General features: G+C 36.4%; 1 protein-coding gene across 1 annotated transcript; it reads right to left on the reverse strand.

Moving 5' to 3' along the window:
- Positions 1–66: 66 nt before the first annotated feature.
- On the reverse strand, positions 67–13,523 carry LOC140243020 (uncharacterized). The gene is made up of 7 exons (XM_072322761.1): positions 13,389–13,523; positions 4,668–4,818; positions 3,793–3,956; positions 3,294–3,513; positions 2,628–2,728; positions 2,123–2,251; positions 67–1,260 (listed from the first exon to the last, which is right to left on the reverse strand). Exons 1-7 carry the CDS (start codon positions 13,424–13,426, stop codon positions 1,170–1,172), a joined length of 894 nt encoding a protein of 297 aa, XP_072178862.1. The 5' UTR covers positions 13,427–13,523; the 3' UTR covers positions 67–1,169.
- Positions 13,524–19,617: the final 6,094 nt, after the last annotated feature.

Genomic DNA, 19,617 nt, shown 5'->3' on the forward strand with positions numbered 1-19,617 from the left:
TACATGTGTACAATTTTGTGGTTTATAAGGTCTCTAATTTGGCACATGCCACAATGATACTATGATAACAACTATACATTTACTGACAAAATGATACTAATATTCTTATCTTTTAAGACTCTACAACCAAATATCATAGGATCATTAATCGAAAAAAAAAAAATCAAATTCAAAGTATCAGATGATGATGATCATGTGGAATATTTTGAATGACCAAACACTATGTCACCTTAACATTTTATTCAGTTTCAACCTATTTTCACACACATGTTGTATACAAAAACACATGCTCACTATTTTGCATAATACCTTGTGACAGAATCTCATAAAATATCATAATTGTGCTTACATTCAACCTGAGCATATCAAATATGATAAGATTAGTGATTGCAACTTTTTAAATGGACTCTCAGTGACAAAAGTTTGAAATACATGAAAACATACATAATTTTGAAAAGTAATTTCAGTATCACAGCAACACAGAGGGCAAGGATATATATCACGGAGAAAGAGTCAATGTTCAAATTGGCAACACCTACCAAATTGTCAAGTACATTGTATAAGATAGAACAAGCATTTCTGTATGTCATACTGACCATAGAAACAGTACACACAGTGTAGAATATTTCTGTAAATAGAGTCACCATGTTCACATCAAATACTTCCTGATGTCTGCAAAAAGTCACATAATTCACCACCATGTGACTGAATAACATCTCTTCAGCTCTAACACTACCTGTTATTCAAAATATTAATACTGTACCAAAATTAAGCAGATTTTCTTTCCTGAGATATTTTTGAAAATGAATGGATACTATTCATGTCAGTGATGTGCAACAACTTTAAAAATCTATTTGAAAACAAACATTAAAGCAGAACTTTGTCATCTTCCACTCTGCAAAGTCACGGTGAACATGGTTTTTCATTCCACTTTCATAAGATTGCATAGATAGATGTATTTCAATACAACATTCTATAACAGCTTGGTTATCTCTTTGGTGACACATCTGCATTCAACTGCTCTGTCTCAGTCATTTATTGCTTTGAAAGTTGTCTTATTCCATTTGGCAGTGTCAACCTCTTTTTCCCAATAATCAAACAATATTAAACACAACATCCAATCCCCAAGCAGCAAAATTAGCAGCACTGACTGTAGGTGGCGCTGTCTTCTATTTGTCTGGCTTTCTTGCTATCATGATTTCATAACCAGTTATCAATTTAAACTCCTCACTGGAAGACTGCTGGACGATCTCATGCAACCTGCATAATAAACAACAAACAAACACAACAAATAAACAACAAACAAACACAACAAATAAACAACAAACAAACACAACAAATAAACAACAAACAAACACAACAAATAAACAACAAACAAACACAACAAATAAACAAATACATCATGAAATCGGAATAAACAATACACTTGTATCACCATCTTTTTTTCTTTCTTCTTCTTCTTCTTCTTCTTCTTCTTCTTCTTTTACAGACAACCTGAGTATAGGGATTATTTCCACTGGCCATTTTGCCTCTGACAAAGATTCCGCTAGGATCGAAAGCTCAGGCCACCTTGACTCCTATCATTCCCACTCAAAGATCTGTGTCGACAGTGATTAGATATTAAGTTTAGATTTTTTTTTTCATTCTTTAATTAACACTTTCCATCCACGTGCTACAAATTTTTAGAATTATTACTGAATAATTACAAAGGAGAACTTCATTTCCAGACCTTTACTTTGAATATAACTGAAGTCAAGAGGGGTATGAGTTTGCAATCCTAGCAGAATCTCCTACAGAGGCAAACTGACTGCAAGTAAATAAATGGGTCAACGTACTGCTACAGCTTTCCAACAGCTAAAACTCAGCAATTATCACCAAGACACCATCAAAATTTTTGTAATTCAACAAAGCTATCCCTGCATACAACTTGCTTAATATACACATTTGTAAAATCAAAGTAAGTTCAGTGCCAGATCTCAAGCTACTGAAATTCTGTGAGCAGGGGGAATATTTTGTTTTTTAATGTAACAGTGATTTGTCCACAGATCTCACTGCTCCCGGTGGGGTCTCAGACAGACAAACTACAGTATGTACTTCCATTCTTTATGTGCTGAGAACTCACCTTTTCTCTGTATCCACAAACAGAGACGTGTCTGGATTATTCTGTTGATATTTGACAGCATAGCTCATTGTCTTCACCAATTCAGTGAAGGTGTGGGGTGTGTGCTTCACGGCATAATCAATTCCATATCTTTGCAAAATGAAGAAAGGTTCAGATTTAGAAATGAAATTTGCCTTCTTAGAGTGAGGAAAAACTGATAAACTTATTCCTTTTCAATCTCTAACATTCTCTGACACTTAGTATTACTTTTTTTTTTTAGTACAGAGATGAAAATGCCTTCTTTGAGTATGGAAAAAGCTGACAAAGTCGCACTTTTTCATTTTTTTTTTCTCCTTTCATAACTCTAATGCTAATTTATGTATCAGTATAAAGAATCCAAAAACTTGTCATTACACATATGCAATATTCAAAACAAAATAAATGTGCTGTACTATCCATGTTTCTTACAACACCTTAGTGTTCTTTTTTCAAATTGTTGTTTAGTTGATTAAAAATCAAGACATACCTGATCATCTCATCCTGGGGAGCAAATGGAAATTCCAAATCGCAGTAAAATTTCTCCTTGTCATTGTGACCTATTGGAGCAAAGTGTTCCATTTTCTTTAACTGTGGGTATGAAAAATAAAAGTCACTACAACACATGAATACAAGAATATATTGTCGAAAGCCAACCAATTCTCAAATCTCAGCTTCTTTTGTATGAACACAAACTACTACTTTTGTGACTTTGGGCCCTTCTGCTTGGACTTCTCGGATACTGCTTGTCTTGAACCAGGTAACAGTAAACAAACAATTGATGCTGATATCTCTGAGGTATCACAGGGTTAGGAAGTATCATTTGTTCATCTGTGGTTGAAAGTGTTTTGCCAAATCATCTTTAAGGAAGAGTGGATTTGTCCTGGTACATGGATTTCCTTGTTTGCTGATTGTTGCTTCGTTTTTGTTTTGTTTTTGTTTTGGTGTCTTAAATCAAATTAAAACATAATCTTAGTATCACAGTCAATATGATGCACTTTCACATCTACATACAGGATCTTTTTTTTTTAAGATAATGAAGGAAGAGGAATATCAACATGTATGCAATAAGACTTCTAAATTACATTTATATGCAAATGAATATCACAGGTAGGAGGAAACCGAAAGACTCTTTTGTTCCAGGGGTCACACTCACACAGTCTGCAACACAGTGGTGGAGATCCATTTGAATCATAGGCTCATCGTGGTATACCCTTCTCCTTAACGGAGTCAGTATGGCAATAACTCCTCCTGGCCTCAAGACTCGCTCAGCCTCGGCAGAAAAGGTTGCCAAAGGGAACCAGTGAGCTGCTGAGGCTACCGTCATGAGGTCAACTGATTTGTCCTCAAGCGGAAGGTCATCTGAGGGCGCCACACTGTTTATCAACAGAAAAAAAAAAAACAGACGACACACTATTAAAAAAGTAAGATAAGCTGGAAAATGTTTCAGTATGTAAACCAGTAGCACACATACTTCTGTTTATATGTTTGACACAAAATCCATTCAGCAAGAAAGACAGACAATTTGGTGTTGTGTTGATCACTCAGGACAATATATTATCAATTACACAAAACCTGTCAAGGATAACTCAATTCGTTACTCAAATGAAAATGATTATTTAAAGAATAATGGGGAACAGGCATGCATGTTTTACCTGAATTCCAAGTTTGCCATCTGAATGAGTCTGTTAGCTTCTGCTATTTGACCTTTGCTGAGGTCAAAGCCCATGACACGATCACAATATCTGGCCAAACTTTGAGTAAACTGACCACTCCCACAGCCCACATCAACCACCAATGCAGGTTTGCCAGATTCATTCTAAAAGGAGAGAGAAAAGGAAGATCTTCTTTAGAGCAACTACAAGAATACTTAATGAGTATATACAATTATCTAGCAATTTCAATTTATGCATTGCCAACTAAAAAAAAAAAAAGAAAAGAAAAAGATCTAGCTGGATTCAACTTGTCATCTGAAACTAAACTGGTGAAAGTGCACTTTTCACGCTAATGTTATACATCACACACAAACAGTTGGTACACACAAGACTTTCTTTGTTGGCACTGGGAGGTATCTATTACTCTGTAAATTGAAAAGACGTACACTGGGACACTGGGACATACACTGGGACAAGTTTATAGACCAAGCTCAGCAGGACTAATTCTATGGCAATTGTACTGAATATTATTATTACCGGTACATATTTATTAACATTGCATGACTATTATGATGACTATGATCTGCTAATAACATTTAAACAGTGCAAGCCATTATGGCTGCAAGTTATATGGCAGCAAATGTGCACTTACTAAGTCATGTTAAAAAAAAAAAAACAAACAAACAAACAAAACAAACAAACAAACAAACAAACAAACAAACAAACAAACAAAAAAGCATGTTATGAATGACCACTGCTTCATTTACCATGCCGGTATCTTTGAAATAGACTTGGTCGTATTTTTACTACTTTGTTGGTAATCAACATCTTGAGAACACATGCAGATATGTTGTTATTGTTGGTCTTATACTTGCCTTGTAACTGATTTGTGAATTGTCCAAAATAGACTTTGTAACATGATCTGGGACCTTCTGCCGGAACTTCATGTACTGCTGAGCAACAGAAGAGCCTTCAAAGGCTTCACTTCCAGAAACTTTCTTGGATGAGGAGCAAGCAAGAGTTTGGCTAAAAAGTGAAATGAAATGAAATGTTTTAATAGTACAGAGATAGAGATGGGTGTACATCCAATTGTGAATTGTGTCATATCATATGGGTGGTCACTAGATGTCATCACATTGCATATTGGCCATGACCCTTCTTACTTCAAGAAGGACCAAATCTGGATCTGAATATCTACCGAGGCAAAGAGGTATAGAGGTAGTTCTATAATGAAGAAAACACACGCACACGTACACACACACACAGAACAGACAAACAAACAAACAAAAACAGAAAAACCGAGTCAGATATGGACTAGTTTTATCTGGAGTTGTACTCTTGAGCAGCATTAATAGACACAAAATTTAATGTTCAAGGTTTTGTTCAGATTTTTTTTTTCCTTCTTCTTCTTCTGATCTGGAGTTTCTACATTAATAATAATTCATCTCAACGTCATCGTTAATAAATCACGTGTTCAGTAACATCCTAAAAATCAATGTCAGTGAAAGGAAAGAAACCAGAGAAAGCACACGGAATTTGCCATTTTTAGCCTCACACCAATGGAGAATGCAATTTCTGGTTTCCAGTTTAGTGTATTGAAAGGCAAACAGTTTAGTATACGGCACCCGCACCAAGGTTCGACCTTCCGTGCCAAAATTCGACCGTGTTTTTTATGGATCGTTTCAACTCTCGCAGTAGCCCGACCAGACGCTGCGCTGTTAATAGGCGCTGTGTCGCTGTCGCTACTTTATACAGCGACTGGGTTGTGTATAGTTACTCTCGCAGTGGAGTCCAACTGCTTACTGCAAAAGTTACGAGTGGGACCACAGACTGATATTATTTACAAGGTCCGTACGCGTATTTTTTATTTACACGCAAGCCTGTGGCTTTTCGCAATTTAATTCAATGAAACCGCTTGTGATGCGTCTACGCTTACTCCGCTCAGGTTGCGAAGAGTTCTGTGGGTTACTTTATATACTTGTACAGTGCCTCCGCTCGCGCCGATTCGATTCGTACACGTGCATCAGTGAGTGTGTGAAAGTTTTGCTTGCCGTGGTAGACCTGCATCCAACAAGTCCATGTATACGTACATTGTACTATGTAAACGAGTGAGAGTGCGAAAAACAAGACAATACAAAACAAAAAATTTGAAAGTTATGGAATAGGCTGGTACATGTGCATGTACATGTATCAGAGAGTTCTGAAATAACATGATCGCATAATCTAATGACACCTGAATGGAATGAAATACATTGGAAAATCATGCTTGTCATTTTTCTCATTTTAAAATTAATACATTGTATCAAAAGTAATGTATTTGTCTTTCAGACCCCCCTCACTCTCTTATTTCCAAAACGTCTCTCTTCTCCGTCTCTCCATACATCATAGTATTTGTTCCAAATACAAGCTCTCTCCTATCTCTCTTGACTCCCTCTCATATCACATGATTTCTGTTTCTAAGACCCCTTCTATATATAAATATACATTATATGTACATGTATTTATGTTATTTCTCAGACCCCAACCCCCCTCTGTTATATCTGTTGCTATAATAAAGGCCCTACATCTATCTTCATACTGATGGTATATTATTTTGTTTCTCAAACCTGCCCCGCTCTTTCCTTCATACTAGTTTCAAAGACTCACTCTGCATATTCATTTTCCGACCTCTCTCGGACCCCCTCCTTTTTCAAATTCATGACTCGTGTATTCCTTGCTCGATCACTGCTTGAATTAGCCTATATATATCATACAATTTATTTGTTTCTCATACTCTCTCTGTCCCTCCCCCTTCTCTCTTTCAATGATTCTTAAACTTTACAATGTTTGTTTACAAGACCACTTTCTACTCTCTATATACATTGATCAGTTTGCCTAGAAACATGTACAGTCGCTACAGTCACATGTATGAAGGAAAATTACACCACTATTGCATGAAGTCATTATGCACTTTATTCACTTCTTTATATTCAAGCACTTTTTTTTTTCATGAAGGTACAGATGTATAGTCCAAGAAGTACTGTAATACAAACTAGAAGTATCACCTAATGTGATTAATATATACCCCCAACTAGACACTGAGGCAGTTAGCTCAACTAGCAATGATTACTTTGTATGCTTTTCCTGGAAAAAAAAATGCCATGACAATGTATTATTGAATAAAATTAACAGTACAGTAATGTGTTATTTTGCTCACTCACAATAATGTGCCATATCTCAAGTCATGTGCTCAAAACCTGAGTGAGTAAAGTAAATAAATCAGCAATTTCTATGATTTTCATGAAAAATAGTGTTACCATGGCAACACAATGTTTGACATTAAGAAAAAAATGAAGTTTGCAAAACTATAGCTGTCACATGTGCCAAATTTCAAGTCAGATGCTCAAAAGCTGAGGGAGTTAGGTGAATTCACAATTGAATATATGATTTTCTTTCAAAATATGCTGTCACCATGTTAGAGCTCACTAATGTCAACAATAATCGACCGCTAATGTCATAACAACCACTAATGTGGTTGTCGCATCTTCAAGCTATATGCTTATTTGACGACAGTCTTCTGAATTTACACTCCCAATGCATGTGCCATAATTCAGTCAGATCATTTGATTTTCTTTATTCCGTGTGGTTCCCAATCGATGTGTTCTCTTAGTCTTTTCTTTAATCTGTACACGTATATCTCAGTTTTATATTCGGATGTACACACTGCATGTTCCATTGTCTCGTAAACAAAAAGAAATGACTGTACTTCATTTTTATAATATCATGATCGATGCAGAACATTCTTCATAAATTCATTTGAATTTGGATCGTGCAATATCATAACAACCTCTAATGTCATAACACGTCGACGACAAAATGTCGTAATGACCACTAATGTCATAACATGTCGACGACAAATGTCAAAATCGGATTAACAATAAATGTCATAAAACGTCGACGACTAATGTCAAAATTCCCATTTTTGCTGCAAATGTCACAACACGTCGACCACAAATGTCAACATTTCAAAATTACTGCAAATGTCTTAACGCGTCACAGGGGAGAATCCAGGAATTCCGTAAAGGGGAGGCGCCTTATACAAAAGTAACCCCTCCTTCATTTTCTTTCTCTTTTTTTTTTCTTTTAAACAAAAGAAATTAAACGAAAAAAATAAGGGGGATGGGTTGCGCCAGCCTTTTATTTTGAAAGGTGTCTCCCCTTTACGGAATTCCTGGATCCGCCCCTGAAATGCAAGCAATGAGTTTTGACAATTGTGGATGATGCAATCGCGAATCGAGAGGGAGCGCATCCCCCTCTGGTGCCCCTTATATTCTTGTTAAAACAACAGAAGTAAAAAAAAAAAAAAAAAAAAATGGGGGCGGGGAGGGGGGGGGGGTACGCCAGCTTGTGCTTTTGTAGAGGGGCGGCGCGGCGCCCCCCTCCGTCTCTTATATTTTTGTTATAACAAAAAGAAATAAAATGAAATAAAATGAAGCTGGTTGCGCCAGCTTTTGATTTTGTATAAGGCGCCTCGCCTTTATGGAATTCCTGGATCTTCCCCTGTGACACGTTATGACATTTGCAGTAAATTTGGAAATTTTGATATTTCTGGTCGAGGTGTTATGACATTTGTGGTTAATCCGATTTTGACATTTGTGGTCAACGCAATCGCGGATCGAGAGGGGGCGCTTCCCTCTCTTGTGCCCCCTCTCTATATTTGTTAAAACAACAGAAATAAAAAGAAGAAAAGGGGGGGGGTTCACGCCAGTCTTTGATTTTGTAAAGGCGGCACGCCGCCTTTACGGAATTCCTGGATCCTCCCCTATGACGCGTTATGACATTTGCAGTAAATTTGAAAAATTTGACATTTGTGGTCGACGAGTTATGACATTTTGTGATTAATTCGATTTTAAATTTTGTCGTCGACGTGTTATGACATTAGTGTTATGGCCATTATGACATTTGTCGTCGACGTGTTATGATGATATTATAGTGGTTGTTATGACATTACACGATCCAGATTCAAATGAATTTATTAAGAATTTTCTGCATCGATCATGATATTACAAAAATGAAATACAGTCATTTCTTTTTGTTTACAAGAGAATGAAACATGCAGTGTGTACATCCGAATCTAGTCTTGAAGTTATTAAATGTGGCGTCCCTCAGGGAAGTATATTAGGACCTTTAGTTTTCATCATATTACATAAATGATTTTTGTAGATCATCCGACATACTTTCTTTTATACGTTTTGCCGATGATTCAAATATTTTCTTCTCCCACCAAAATCCAGTCACTCTACTGTTAATTCCGAATTAAAACAAGGAAAAGTAGAAATTACGCGGTGCGTAATATATGTCCCCGCCGGAAGTAGCATTTTGTAGCAAAATGTGCAATATAGGTAAAAAATCAAGGTCAAAGGTCAAAGAAGTCAAAGGTCAAAATTCTGTGTAAAAGTTTTGAAGCCCTCACCTAGTGCCATCACATAAAGCAAACGGAATCGAAATCGGGTTAGAAATGGCGAAGGAGTAGCATTTTGTAGCAAAATGTACAATATAGGTCAAAGGTCAAGGTCAAAGGTCACAACTGAAATTCTGTGTAGAAGTTTCAAAGCTCCAATGTAGTGTTATCATATAAAGCAAACAGAATCAAAATTGGCTCATAAATGACAGAGAAGTAGCAAATTTAACATTTTGATCACACACGGACGCACACACGGACGGACGGACGGACGGACGGACGGACGGACGGACACACACACGTACGGAGCCCGTTTCATAGTCCCCTGTTCGAACTCGTTCGGCGGGGACAAAAAGTGACTCAATGGATAAGAGCCAACAAATTATTACTGAATCTTCAGAAAACTAACTATATGTTATTCAGTAAGTCTATATAGAAGTTTTACCCACAGATATCATCTTTGATGACATTCACTTAATTAGAGCGTGTATCTCATATAAAGTTTCTCGGAATTACAGTGGACGATAAACTTTCGTGGAAGCCTCATATTATAAATATTAGTAAAATAATTTCGCGTAATATTGGTATTATAAATAGACTTAAATCTCATATCCCGTTGTCTTCTTTGCTGACGTTGTATTTTTCATTAATATTGCCTTATTTAAATTATGGAATCTTAGCATGGGGTATAGTGCCCATCAAACTTTATTAGATAGATTATTGTTATTACAAAAAAAAGGCACTTCGTATTATTTGTGGCGTTTCTCCACGTTCCCATGCAGATCCATTATTTGTTAGATATACGATTTAAAAAATCAAAGATTTGTTTTTTCTTACAGCTGGGTCAGTTTACGTTTAATTATAACACAAATGCACTTTCCAGCATTTTTGATTCAATGTTTCCCCGAAATCAATATTTTCATAATTATCCCACCAGGCGATCAAATGAGTTTCATTTACCCCTTCTGAGAACATTATTGGCTCAAAATACATTTATATACACTGGCCATAGATTTTGGAATTCTTTAAGTTGTGATATAAAAAAATTCTTTATCTTTGAATTCGTTTCAGCGTAAGTTAAAATATTTTTTGTTGAACTCATATATTAAGATATATACCATTCATTACTTAGCTGGTCTTTACAGCCTAAGGGTTCATCGTCAATCATTGATTTCATCATTGTGTATTTTTTTTACATTATCTTATTTGTATACACTTTGCTCGGCTGACTGAGCTGAAACACCTCAATTCCCTCCTACGATCCCGATGTTTAGCGTGTTGGCTTTTCCTTTCATTTCCTTTTTCTTTCTCTCCTTCCTTTCCATTATTCTTTTGTTTTTTATTACTGTCATGGTATACCCTAATGTAAAGTCATGTAATGTCGTTGTGTTTCTATTGTCTTGTCTATTGTCCTGTCTTGTTCTCTCCTGTCTTTGTAAAAAAAAAAAAAAAAAGTTTAATGTATTCACAAGAATCCTTTGAGTGGTTCACAATTTACAAGCATGCTTTTCAGTGAACCTCTCAGTTCTTTCTTTTTTCCCCTCTAAACATAACTTTGTATTCTGCCGGTGTGCATGTATAATTTCCTATTTGTTAATCATTATCTACCATGTAAAGTCGAATACATGCCTATGTTATATCTTGTGATTCATTTCGTGTTATGTTTGACGAAAAAGAAAGAAGGAATGAAATAAATGAAATGAAAATGAAATGAAATGAATATAAAATTGAGATATATCGACAGATTAAAGAAAAGAGTATAATGAGAGAACGCGTCGATAGGGAACCACTCGGAATAAAGAAAATCACTGACTGAATTAACGGAGTGTACGAAATGCAGAAGACTGTCGTCAAGTAAGCATATAGCTTGAAGATACGGCAGTCACATTAGTGGTTGTTATGACTCTACTGGTCGATTATTGTTGACATTAGTGGGCTCTACACATGGTGACAGCACATTTTGGATGAAAATCTTATGCAATGATATTGTGAATTCACCTAACTCCCTCGGATTTTGAGCTTTTGACTTGAAATTTGGCACATGACCACGTGACAGCTATGACATAATATAGTTGTGCAAACTTCATTTTTTCTTAATGTCAAACATTGTGTTGACATGGTAACAGTATTCTTAATAAAAATCATAGAAATTGCTGATTTACTGACTTTACTCACTCAAGTTTTGAGCACTTGACTTGAGATATGGAACATGTGACTATCAGTGAGCATAGTAACGCATTTTTGTTAATTTTATTCAATGTTGAACAATACATTGTCATAGTATTTTTTTTTAAAGAAAAGCATATATACAAAGCGATCATTGCCTGTTGAGCTAACTGCCTCAGTGTTTAGTTTTGGGGATATTAATCACATTGAGTGATAGTTCTAGTTTGTATCACAATACTTCTTGGATATTGGAGGATCCGATTACATCTGTAGTATACCTTCATGAAAAAAAGTGCTTGAACATAAAGAAGTGAATAAAGTGCATAATGACTTCATGCAACAGTGGTGTAATTTTCCTAGATAACATGTGACTGTACATGTTTCTAGACAAACTGATCAATGTAGAGAGTAATAAGTGGTCTTGTAAACAAACATTGTAAAGTTTAAGAATCAGAAAGAGAGAATGGGAGAGACAGAGAGAGTATGAAAAACAAATAAATTGTATGATATATATAGGCTAATTCAAGCAGTGATCGAGCAAGGAATACACGAGTCATGAATTTGAAAAAGGGAGGGGTCCGAGAGAGGTCGGAAAATGAATATGCAGAGTGAGTCTTTGAAACTAGTATGAAGAAAAGAGCGGGGCAGGTTTGAGAAACAAAATAATATACCATCAGTATGAAGATAGATTTGGGGGCCTTTAATAGCAACAGATATAACAGGGGGTTGGGGTCTGAGAAATAAAGTTAATACATGTACATACAATGTATATATAGAGGGGGTCTTAGAAACAGAAATCATGTGATATGAGAGGGAGTCAAGAGAGATCGAGAGAGCTTGTATTTGGAACAAATACTATGATGTATGGAGAGACGGGAGATGAGAGACGTTTTGGAAAGAAGAGAGTGAGGGGGGTCTGAAAGACAAATACAGTACTTTTGATACAATGTATTAATTTTAAAATGAGAAAAAAGGCAAACATTTTCCAATGTATATATGATGTTTGTTCCATTCAGGTGTCATTAGATTTAAGCGATCGTGTTATTTCACAACTCTCTGATACATGTACATGCATATGTACCAGCTGTAGCCTATTCCATAACTTTCAACTACTCTCCCTTCAAGCTTTCCATCCATGCTCTGCTTCTCCACTCCTTTTCCCTTCAATCGTTCCTGTCAATATCTAAATTATCAATCAACGGAGATGGAAAAAGTGCAGTTACATTTTTACATTCTGTTAGATTACTCGTCATGTGTAGGCCTATTGTGTCGTTATGCGTTTCAATATCGGGGGGGGGGGGTGGATTGGCTTCACCTTCAGTCCCCCCCCCCCCCACATATCAGTAAACGCAAACGTGTATAGGCCTACAATTTACAAAGGCGAAAAATGACCATCTAAATGTAATTCTTTGGGAGTATGCTCAGCGCCCCTACCATCCCTTTAAAAATCACTCCAACCTGTATATATATATGAATATAAATGAATATATATATATATATATATATATATATATATATATAATATTCGGTCAGTGTAGCCTATTATATACACCCCCATCATACACCAATAATTGGTCTTCCATGGAATGTACCCTCATTTGATGAGATATCACAGAATATTCATTGCTTTTTTTATCTCTTTCCTTTTGATTCTCTCTCTCTCCCCCTCTCCTCCTGGTCAGATTTTTTGTTTTGTATTGTTTTCTTTTTCGCACTCTCACTCGTTTACATACGTACATGGGTGTACTTGGATGCAGGTCTACCACGGCGAGCAAATCTGTCACAGCGCGTACACACACTCACTGATGAACGTGTACGAATCGCGAGCGGAGGGTTCAGTGCTCACAGAACTCTTCGCAACCAACAACCCTAGTGGAGTAAGCATAGACGCATCACGAGCGGTTTCATTGAATTAGATCGCGAAAAGCCACAGGCTTGCGTGTAAATAAAAAATACGCGGTCCGTACGTAGATCTGCTCGTAAACCTTACCTCCATAATCGATATCCACGTACAAGTCCTTTATCCATGGGGCAAAAATTATTACTCTGACTTTATTTCTTTATAATCTTACTAAATGGCACACCGAAAGAATGATTAACAAACGCCGCTTGACTCCACAGGCACTGAGGTGGTTCTGAATACTGTAGAACTTTCTACTCGAAGAAGTGACAGCTAGCTGGCAATAAGTACAGTACATTATATGTAAATTGACGTCTGGAAAACAGGCTAACGCAGGGGAAGTCCCTGGATTCGTTGGTCATCGTAACTATTATCACACCCGTCATCTTTTTTCCTCTCCCTTCCCCTACTTTCCCTCTTCTGTCTTCCCCCACTCCTTTCTACTACCAATGCTAGCAAAATTTACCGCCCGCAAAAGTATTGCCTCCCACAATGGGAAAACATTGTACCTCACTGTCATCTAAGGTGGGAAAAGACTCAAATTTGCTCTAGAAAACCACGGAAAACGGGTAACACCTGCTCCGTCACTGTACTTCTCGATCACAAAGTCAAGTCACTTCAAAATTACTTTGCAAGATCCAAATAAAAAAAAAAAATAAAATAAAAGATGAATAAATACAGTGCACTCCTGTTATAGCAAACACAGTTATAATAGTGGAGCGGCATAGTCGAACAATTGTGCATTTTGTGATAAAAGCACCAAATTTCGTACACAGGTTGACAATCACGTTCAGATTAAATTTAGATATTGGGCCATCGTAAATAGCGCCCTCAACGTCCATGGCAGCCATTTTTCAAAATGGCTGCCATAAATGCCATGTTTTCGTAAAATTTGCTAATTTTAGGGGAGAAAAGTAAACAAGATTTTGGTTACAAATGGGAAATTACATTCAAAATAAATCTAGATATCGAGCCATCGGAAATAGCGCCCTCAACGCCCATGGCAGCCATTTTTCAAAATGGCCGCCATAAATGTCATTTTTTGAAAACATTTGCTAACTTCAGAAGGGAAAGCCAGTAAGATTTTGCAAACAAGTGGGAAATTACATTCAAAATGAATTTAAATATTTTGCCATTGTTCACTGCGCCCTCAACGTCCATGACAGCCATTTTTTAAAATGGCTGTCTAGTGTGCCACTTCTTTGATGACTTTGCAAATTTCAGAAGGGAAAAGTTAATAAGATTTTGCCCATAAATGTTAATTACATTCAAAATATATATAGATATTGGGCCATCGGAAATTGCGCCCTCAACGGCCATGGTAGCCATTTTTTTCAAAACGGCCGCCATAAATGCCATTTTTTTGTTAAAAAATGCAAATTTCAGAAGGGAAAGCCATTTTTTTTCTCTTTTGTGCAATGAAGCGGTAAATTACATCCAAAATAAATCCAGATATTTGGCAATTGAAAATTGCGCCCTCAATGGCTATGGCAGCCATTTTTTTTTGAATGGTCACCATACGTGCCACTTTTTCATTTAAAAAAATGCTAATTTCAAAAGGAAAAGTCAATGAAATTCTGGTTATAAATGGGAAATGACATTTAAAATAAATCTCGATATTGGGCCATTGGAATTTGTGCCCTCAACGGTCATGACAGCAATTTTTCAAAATGGCCGCCATAAATGCTATATTTTCGAAAAGATTTACTAAAATCAGAAGGGAAAGCCAACGAGATTTTGCAAACAGGTGGGAAATTACATTCAAAAGTAAACTTATTGGGCCATTGCAAGTTGCCCCCTCAATGGCCATTCCAGCCATTTTTCAAAATGGCCAGCATGAATGTCTTTTTTTTCGTAAAGTGTTGCAGACGTCAATCAGAATTTCCACAAAGGTGGAAAATTACATTCAAACTGAATTTGATAATAGGCCATCCAAAAGTGCACCCTCAACAGCCATAGCAGCCAAGTTTCAAACAGCTGCCATGGATGCCCCCTTCCCCCACCTTTTTTCCCCAAAAAATTTGCTGATGTCAGAAGGAAAAGTCAATAAGACTTTGCAAACAAGTTGGAAATTCTGCTCAAAAATAAATCTAAGTATAAGGTCTTCTTAGAAGGCGCCCTCAAGGGCCATGCTGACCGCCATGGATGTCTGCTTCTTTCTTATTTTTTTTTTTTTGGAAAGATTTGCTAATTCAGAGAGAAAATCAATGAAATTTGTACATATGTTGAAAATCATATTCAAAAGAAAATAATATATGAGGCCATTACAAATGGCACCATCAACGACCATGGCAGCCATTTTCCAAATAGCCACTATAAATGCTATTTATTTCTTGAAAATATGATAATGCCAGAAGACAATACAATTTCTTGTGGAAATTGACAAAAGACATTCAAATAAATTCAAGTTTGAATTTGAATTTGAATTTGAAATTTAACATCGTCCCCAACGGCTATGGCAGCTCTTTGTCAAAATGGCTTCCACACACTCCTTTTTTTTATTTGCCTATTCCAGAAGGAGAAAGCAATAGAATACTGCTAAAGAGCAATTATATCTAATGCAATCTGGTGTTCAAAGAAATTTAGATTAAAAAAAAGGTTTCATTGATGGGTTAGTTCTAAATTCATGTTTTCAGTTTAGTTCTAATTGCAGTATTTCGCGTGTGACGGCTAACAGTATGGATATCAAATGTATGTGTTTTTATGGAAGCAGAGCATAAAGTAAATTCACTCTTTTCGCAAAATGAAAGGCCATTAGGAATGTCTTAAGAATGTTTAGGAAGTTAGATTTTAGACTAGATACACGTCATATAGTCCCATATATTCAATGATATGGTGTTACTGTCAAAGTTGATATATGGCGCCATTATCCCTGGATATTCATATTACTCTCTTTCGGAAATTTTTCGTGTTTGCCACCTAAAATATGCATTAATCATTGGTGAGATATAATCGCTAAGCATTTGACTTGTTTATTTTAGTTGTTCCTCAAATGATTTCTTTAACACCATATTTCAGATTACACAATGTCTCTGTGAGTATTCTACTGTCCTCTCCTTCTAAAGTTAAGCAAATTTTCAAAAAAAGAAAAGAAAAAGAAGAGTGTATTGTAGCCATTTTGACAAATAGCTGACATAGCCATTGAGAACACAGCTTATGATGGCTCAATGTTTAAACTTCTTTGTATGTAATTGTCAACTTGCGCAAAAAATGTTTATTGTCTTCTTCCGGCATTAGGACATCTTCATAAAAGAAAAATGGCATCTATGACAGCCATTTTGGAAAATGGCTGCAATTACCGTTATTAGCATTTTTTTTTCTCCTTGAAAATTTGCGAAGGAACAATTTCTAGAGTTAGTGCAACCTGGATATATTGTTTGATTTTAAACATGATTTTCAATTTATGTACACATTTGTTGACTTTTCTTTCTGAAATTACTATTTTTTAAAACAAAATGATTATGACAATTGCAGCCATTTTGGAATATGGCGGCAATGGCCGTTGAGGGCAGTACTATAATAATCTAATACAAATATTTATCATAATAATCTAATACAAATATTTATTTCAAACATGATTTTCAAATTGTGTGCAAAAATCTTATTGACTTTTCCTTTTGTGAAATCAGGAAATAAAAAATAATGGAATCCATGGTGGCCATTTTGAAAAATGGCTGCAATGGCCATTGAGGGCGCTATTTACAATAATGTAATACATAGGCGCAAGATATATTTCAAACGGAATTTTTGAATTGAGTGCAAGATCTTATTGACTTTTCTTGTGGAATTAGTAAATTCAGAGAAAAAATTGCATTTATGGCGACCATTTTGAAAAAATGGCTGCCATGACCATTGGGGGCACAATTTGCGATGGCCCAATATCTAAATTTATTTTAAATGTTATATTCCACTCGCTTGCAAAATCTTATTGATTTTCCCTTCTGAAATTTGTAAAATCTTACGGAAACTGGCATTTATGGCGGCCATTTTGAAAAAAAATGGCTGCCATGGCCGTTGAGGGCGCAATTTGCGATGGCCCAGTATCTAAATTTATTTTGAATGTTATTTCCCACTCGTTTGCAAAATCTTATTGATTTTCCCTTCTGAAATTTTTAAAATTTTACGAAAACTGGCATTTATGGCGGCCATCTTAAAAATCCCTGTCATCGCCGTTGAGGGCGCAATTTGCGATGGCCCAATATCTGAATTTATTTTGAATGCTATTTCCGACACATTTGCAAAATCTTATTGATTTTTGCAAATGTGTGATTTTTGCAAAAAATGGCATTTATGGCGGCCATTTTGAAAAAATGGCAGCTATGGCCGTTGAGGGCGCTGTTTACGAGGGCCCAATATCTGAACTTATTTTGAATGTTATTTCCCACTCGTTTGCAAAATCTTACTGGTTTTCCCTTCTGAAATTTGTAATTTTTTTTTGCAAAAAATGGCATTTATGGCGGCCATTTTGAAAATGGCTGCCATGGCCGTTGAGGGCGCAATTTGCTGTGGCCCAATATTCAAATCTATTTTAAATGTTATTTCTCACTCGTTTGTAAATCCGTATTGATTTTTCCTTCTGAAATTTGTAAATTTTTACGAAAAATGGCATTTATGGCGGCCATTTTGAAAAATGGCTGCCATGGCCGCTGAGGGCGCTATTTACGATGGCCCAATATCTGAATTTATTTCAAATGTCATTGTCAACATGTGTGCGAAATTTGGTGCTTTTATCATAAAATGCACAATTCCTCTAATTTTTCAAGCTATGCCGCTCCACTATAACGAAATTCTGGTTACAACAAAATAAAAATCCAGGTCGCAAAATTATCAGCTCTATGTTGTTGTTTTTTTTTTGTTGTTGTTTTTTTGTTTTTTTGTTTTTTTTTTTGTACTGTATTTGTTAGGCTATAACAAAATTTCGATATAGAGAAAGAAAACTGCTGGTCCCAAGAACTTCGTTATAATGGGAGTCCACTGTCAATATAAATGAATGAATAATGATAATGATCAAAATGATAATAATAATGATGATAATAATAATAATGATGATGATAATGATAATAATAATAAAACAGTGTATGGCAAGTAAGAGTTCAAGTAGAAGGAAGTGTAGTAAAAATTGCAGAAATGATAATAGCAGTAGCAGCAGTAGTAGTGACACCACTGTATCTGCAAAAGCATGAAAATCAAATTGGTATTCCACTCCTAATGAATACCTTTATTATCACCCAAATGAAATATTCCAGTAGATTGATTGTTCTCCCTAGCTTTCATACTTTTCCCTTCCACTCCAACAATGTAGGCTACCTAGCCTATAATCTAGGCAGAGGATGCAGTTACAGTCTTCACTGTCACACATTTTTCCGTAAGAAAACTGCCACCAATTCATAGTCGATAATAAGAAAACGAGTAAAGCAAGACAGGAGGATAAAGGCGGTGGATGCGTCCACCGTTCGTAGTCTTGCCACATTAGAAACATTTGGCAAAGACAATAGCTGCATCTTCCACACACCTACTGTAAAAGTGGACATTTTCGCGGTGTGGAAATTTTCGCACATTTTGCGCAACCAGAGGCTAGCTCAAAAATTGCATGCCATTTAATGTCCCATTTCCACGGAATTACAAAAACGCGAATTCATCTTACCAGACTGAGTGCGAAAAATTGCTCACACGAAAAGATCCACTTTTAGAATAGATTATAGGCTAACATGTACCCAGAATATGGCACCACACTTGCACAGAAAGACACAAACACATCACCCCATTCTTAGACCTCTCTTCTAGCTTCAGATCCCACAACCTCTTAAATAAAACTTAAAGGTGCATAGTCCCGGTAGTGTAGAGGGTGCTGTTGATGATACTGCTGATCACCGTTAGCATTGATATGAAGATTACCGAAGTTGAGCTGTCATCAAGAGTAAAGTGCGTACGTGTTGCTAAGTAACGTTGCCTTCATTGTCTTCTCTGCGCATCGTGCAGTCTGTAGTAATGCCAGGGTGTGTGCATATGTGCTTGTTATTATGACATCACAAAAGAAGTTTGCTAAAGCTGTCATCCCCCTCAGCCGAATCATGAGCCGAACTGTGATCGGACCACTGACTATAGTGGATCGGACTTCTTCTGACTCGGGGAAGTGGGCCACAGCATAAGCGCCAAAGAGGAGTCGATAGCATAGGTCTCTATAGGAAACTTGCGCCGTGCGCCCGCGTACGCATTTGACTAAAACACCGGGACCATGCACCTTTAAAGGCACATGGTCCTGGTGGTTTAGTCAAATGAGTACACGGGCGCACGGCGCAAGTTTCCTATAGAGGCCTAC

This window comes from Diadema setosum, chromosome 19 (assembly GCF_964275005.1).
Source record: "Diadema setosum chromosome 19, eeDiaSeto1, whole genome shotgun sequence".
Taxonomy (NCBI): Eukaryota; Metazoa; Echinodermata; class Echinoidea; order Diadematoida; family Diadematidae; genus Diadema; species Diadema setosum.

Excerpts from the sequence above, each read along its gene's own strand:
- LOC140243020 (XM_072322761.1), bottom strand. The coding sequence starts at position 13,426 with ATGGATAAAGGACTTGTACGTGGATATCGATTATGGAG. Across the intron at positions 4,819-13,388 it reads CGTGGATATCGATTATGGAG|CCAAACTCTTGCTTGCTCCT; the intron begins GTAAGGTTTACG and ends TTCACTTTTTAG. Across the intron at positions 3,514-3,792 it reads ATGGCAAACTTGGAATTCAG|TGTGGCGCCCTCAGATGACC; the intron begins GTAAAACATGCA and ends GTTGATAAACAG.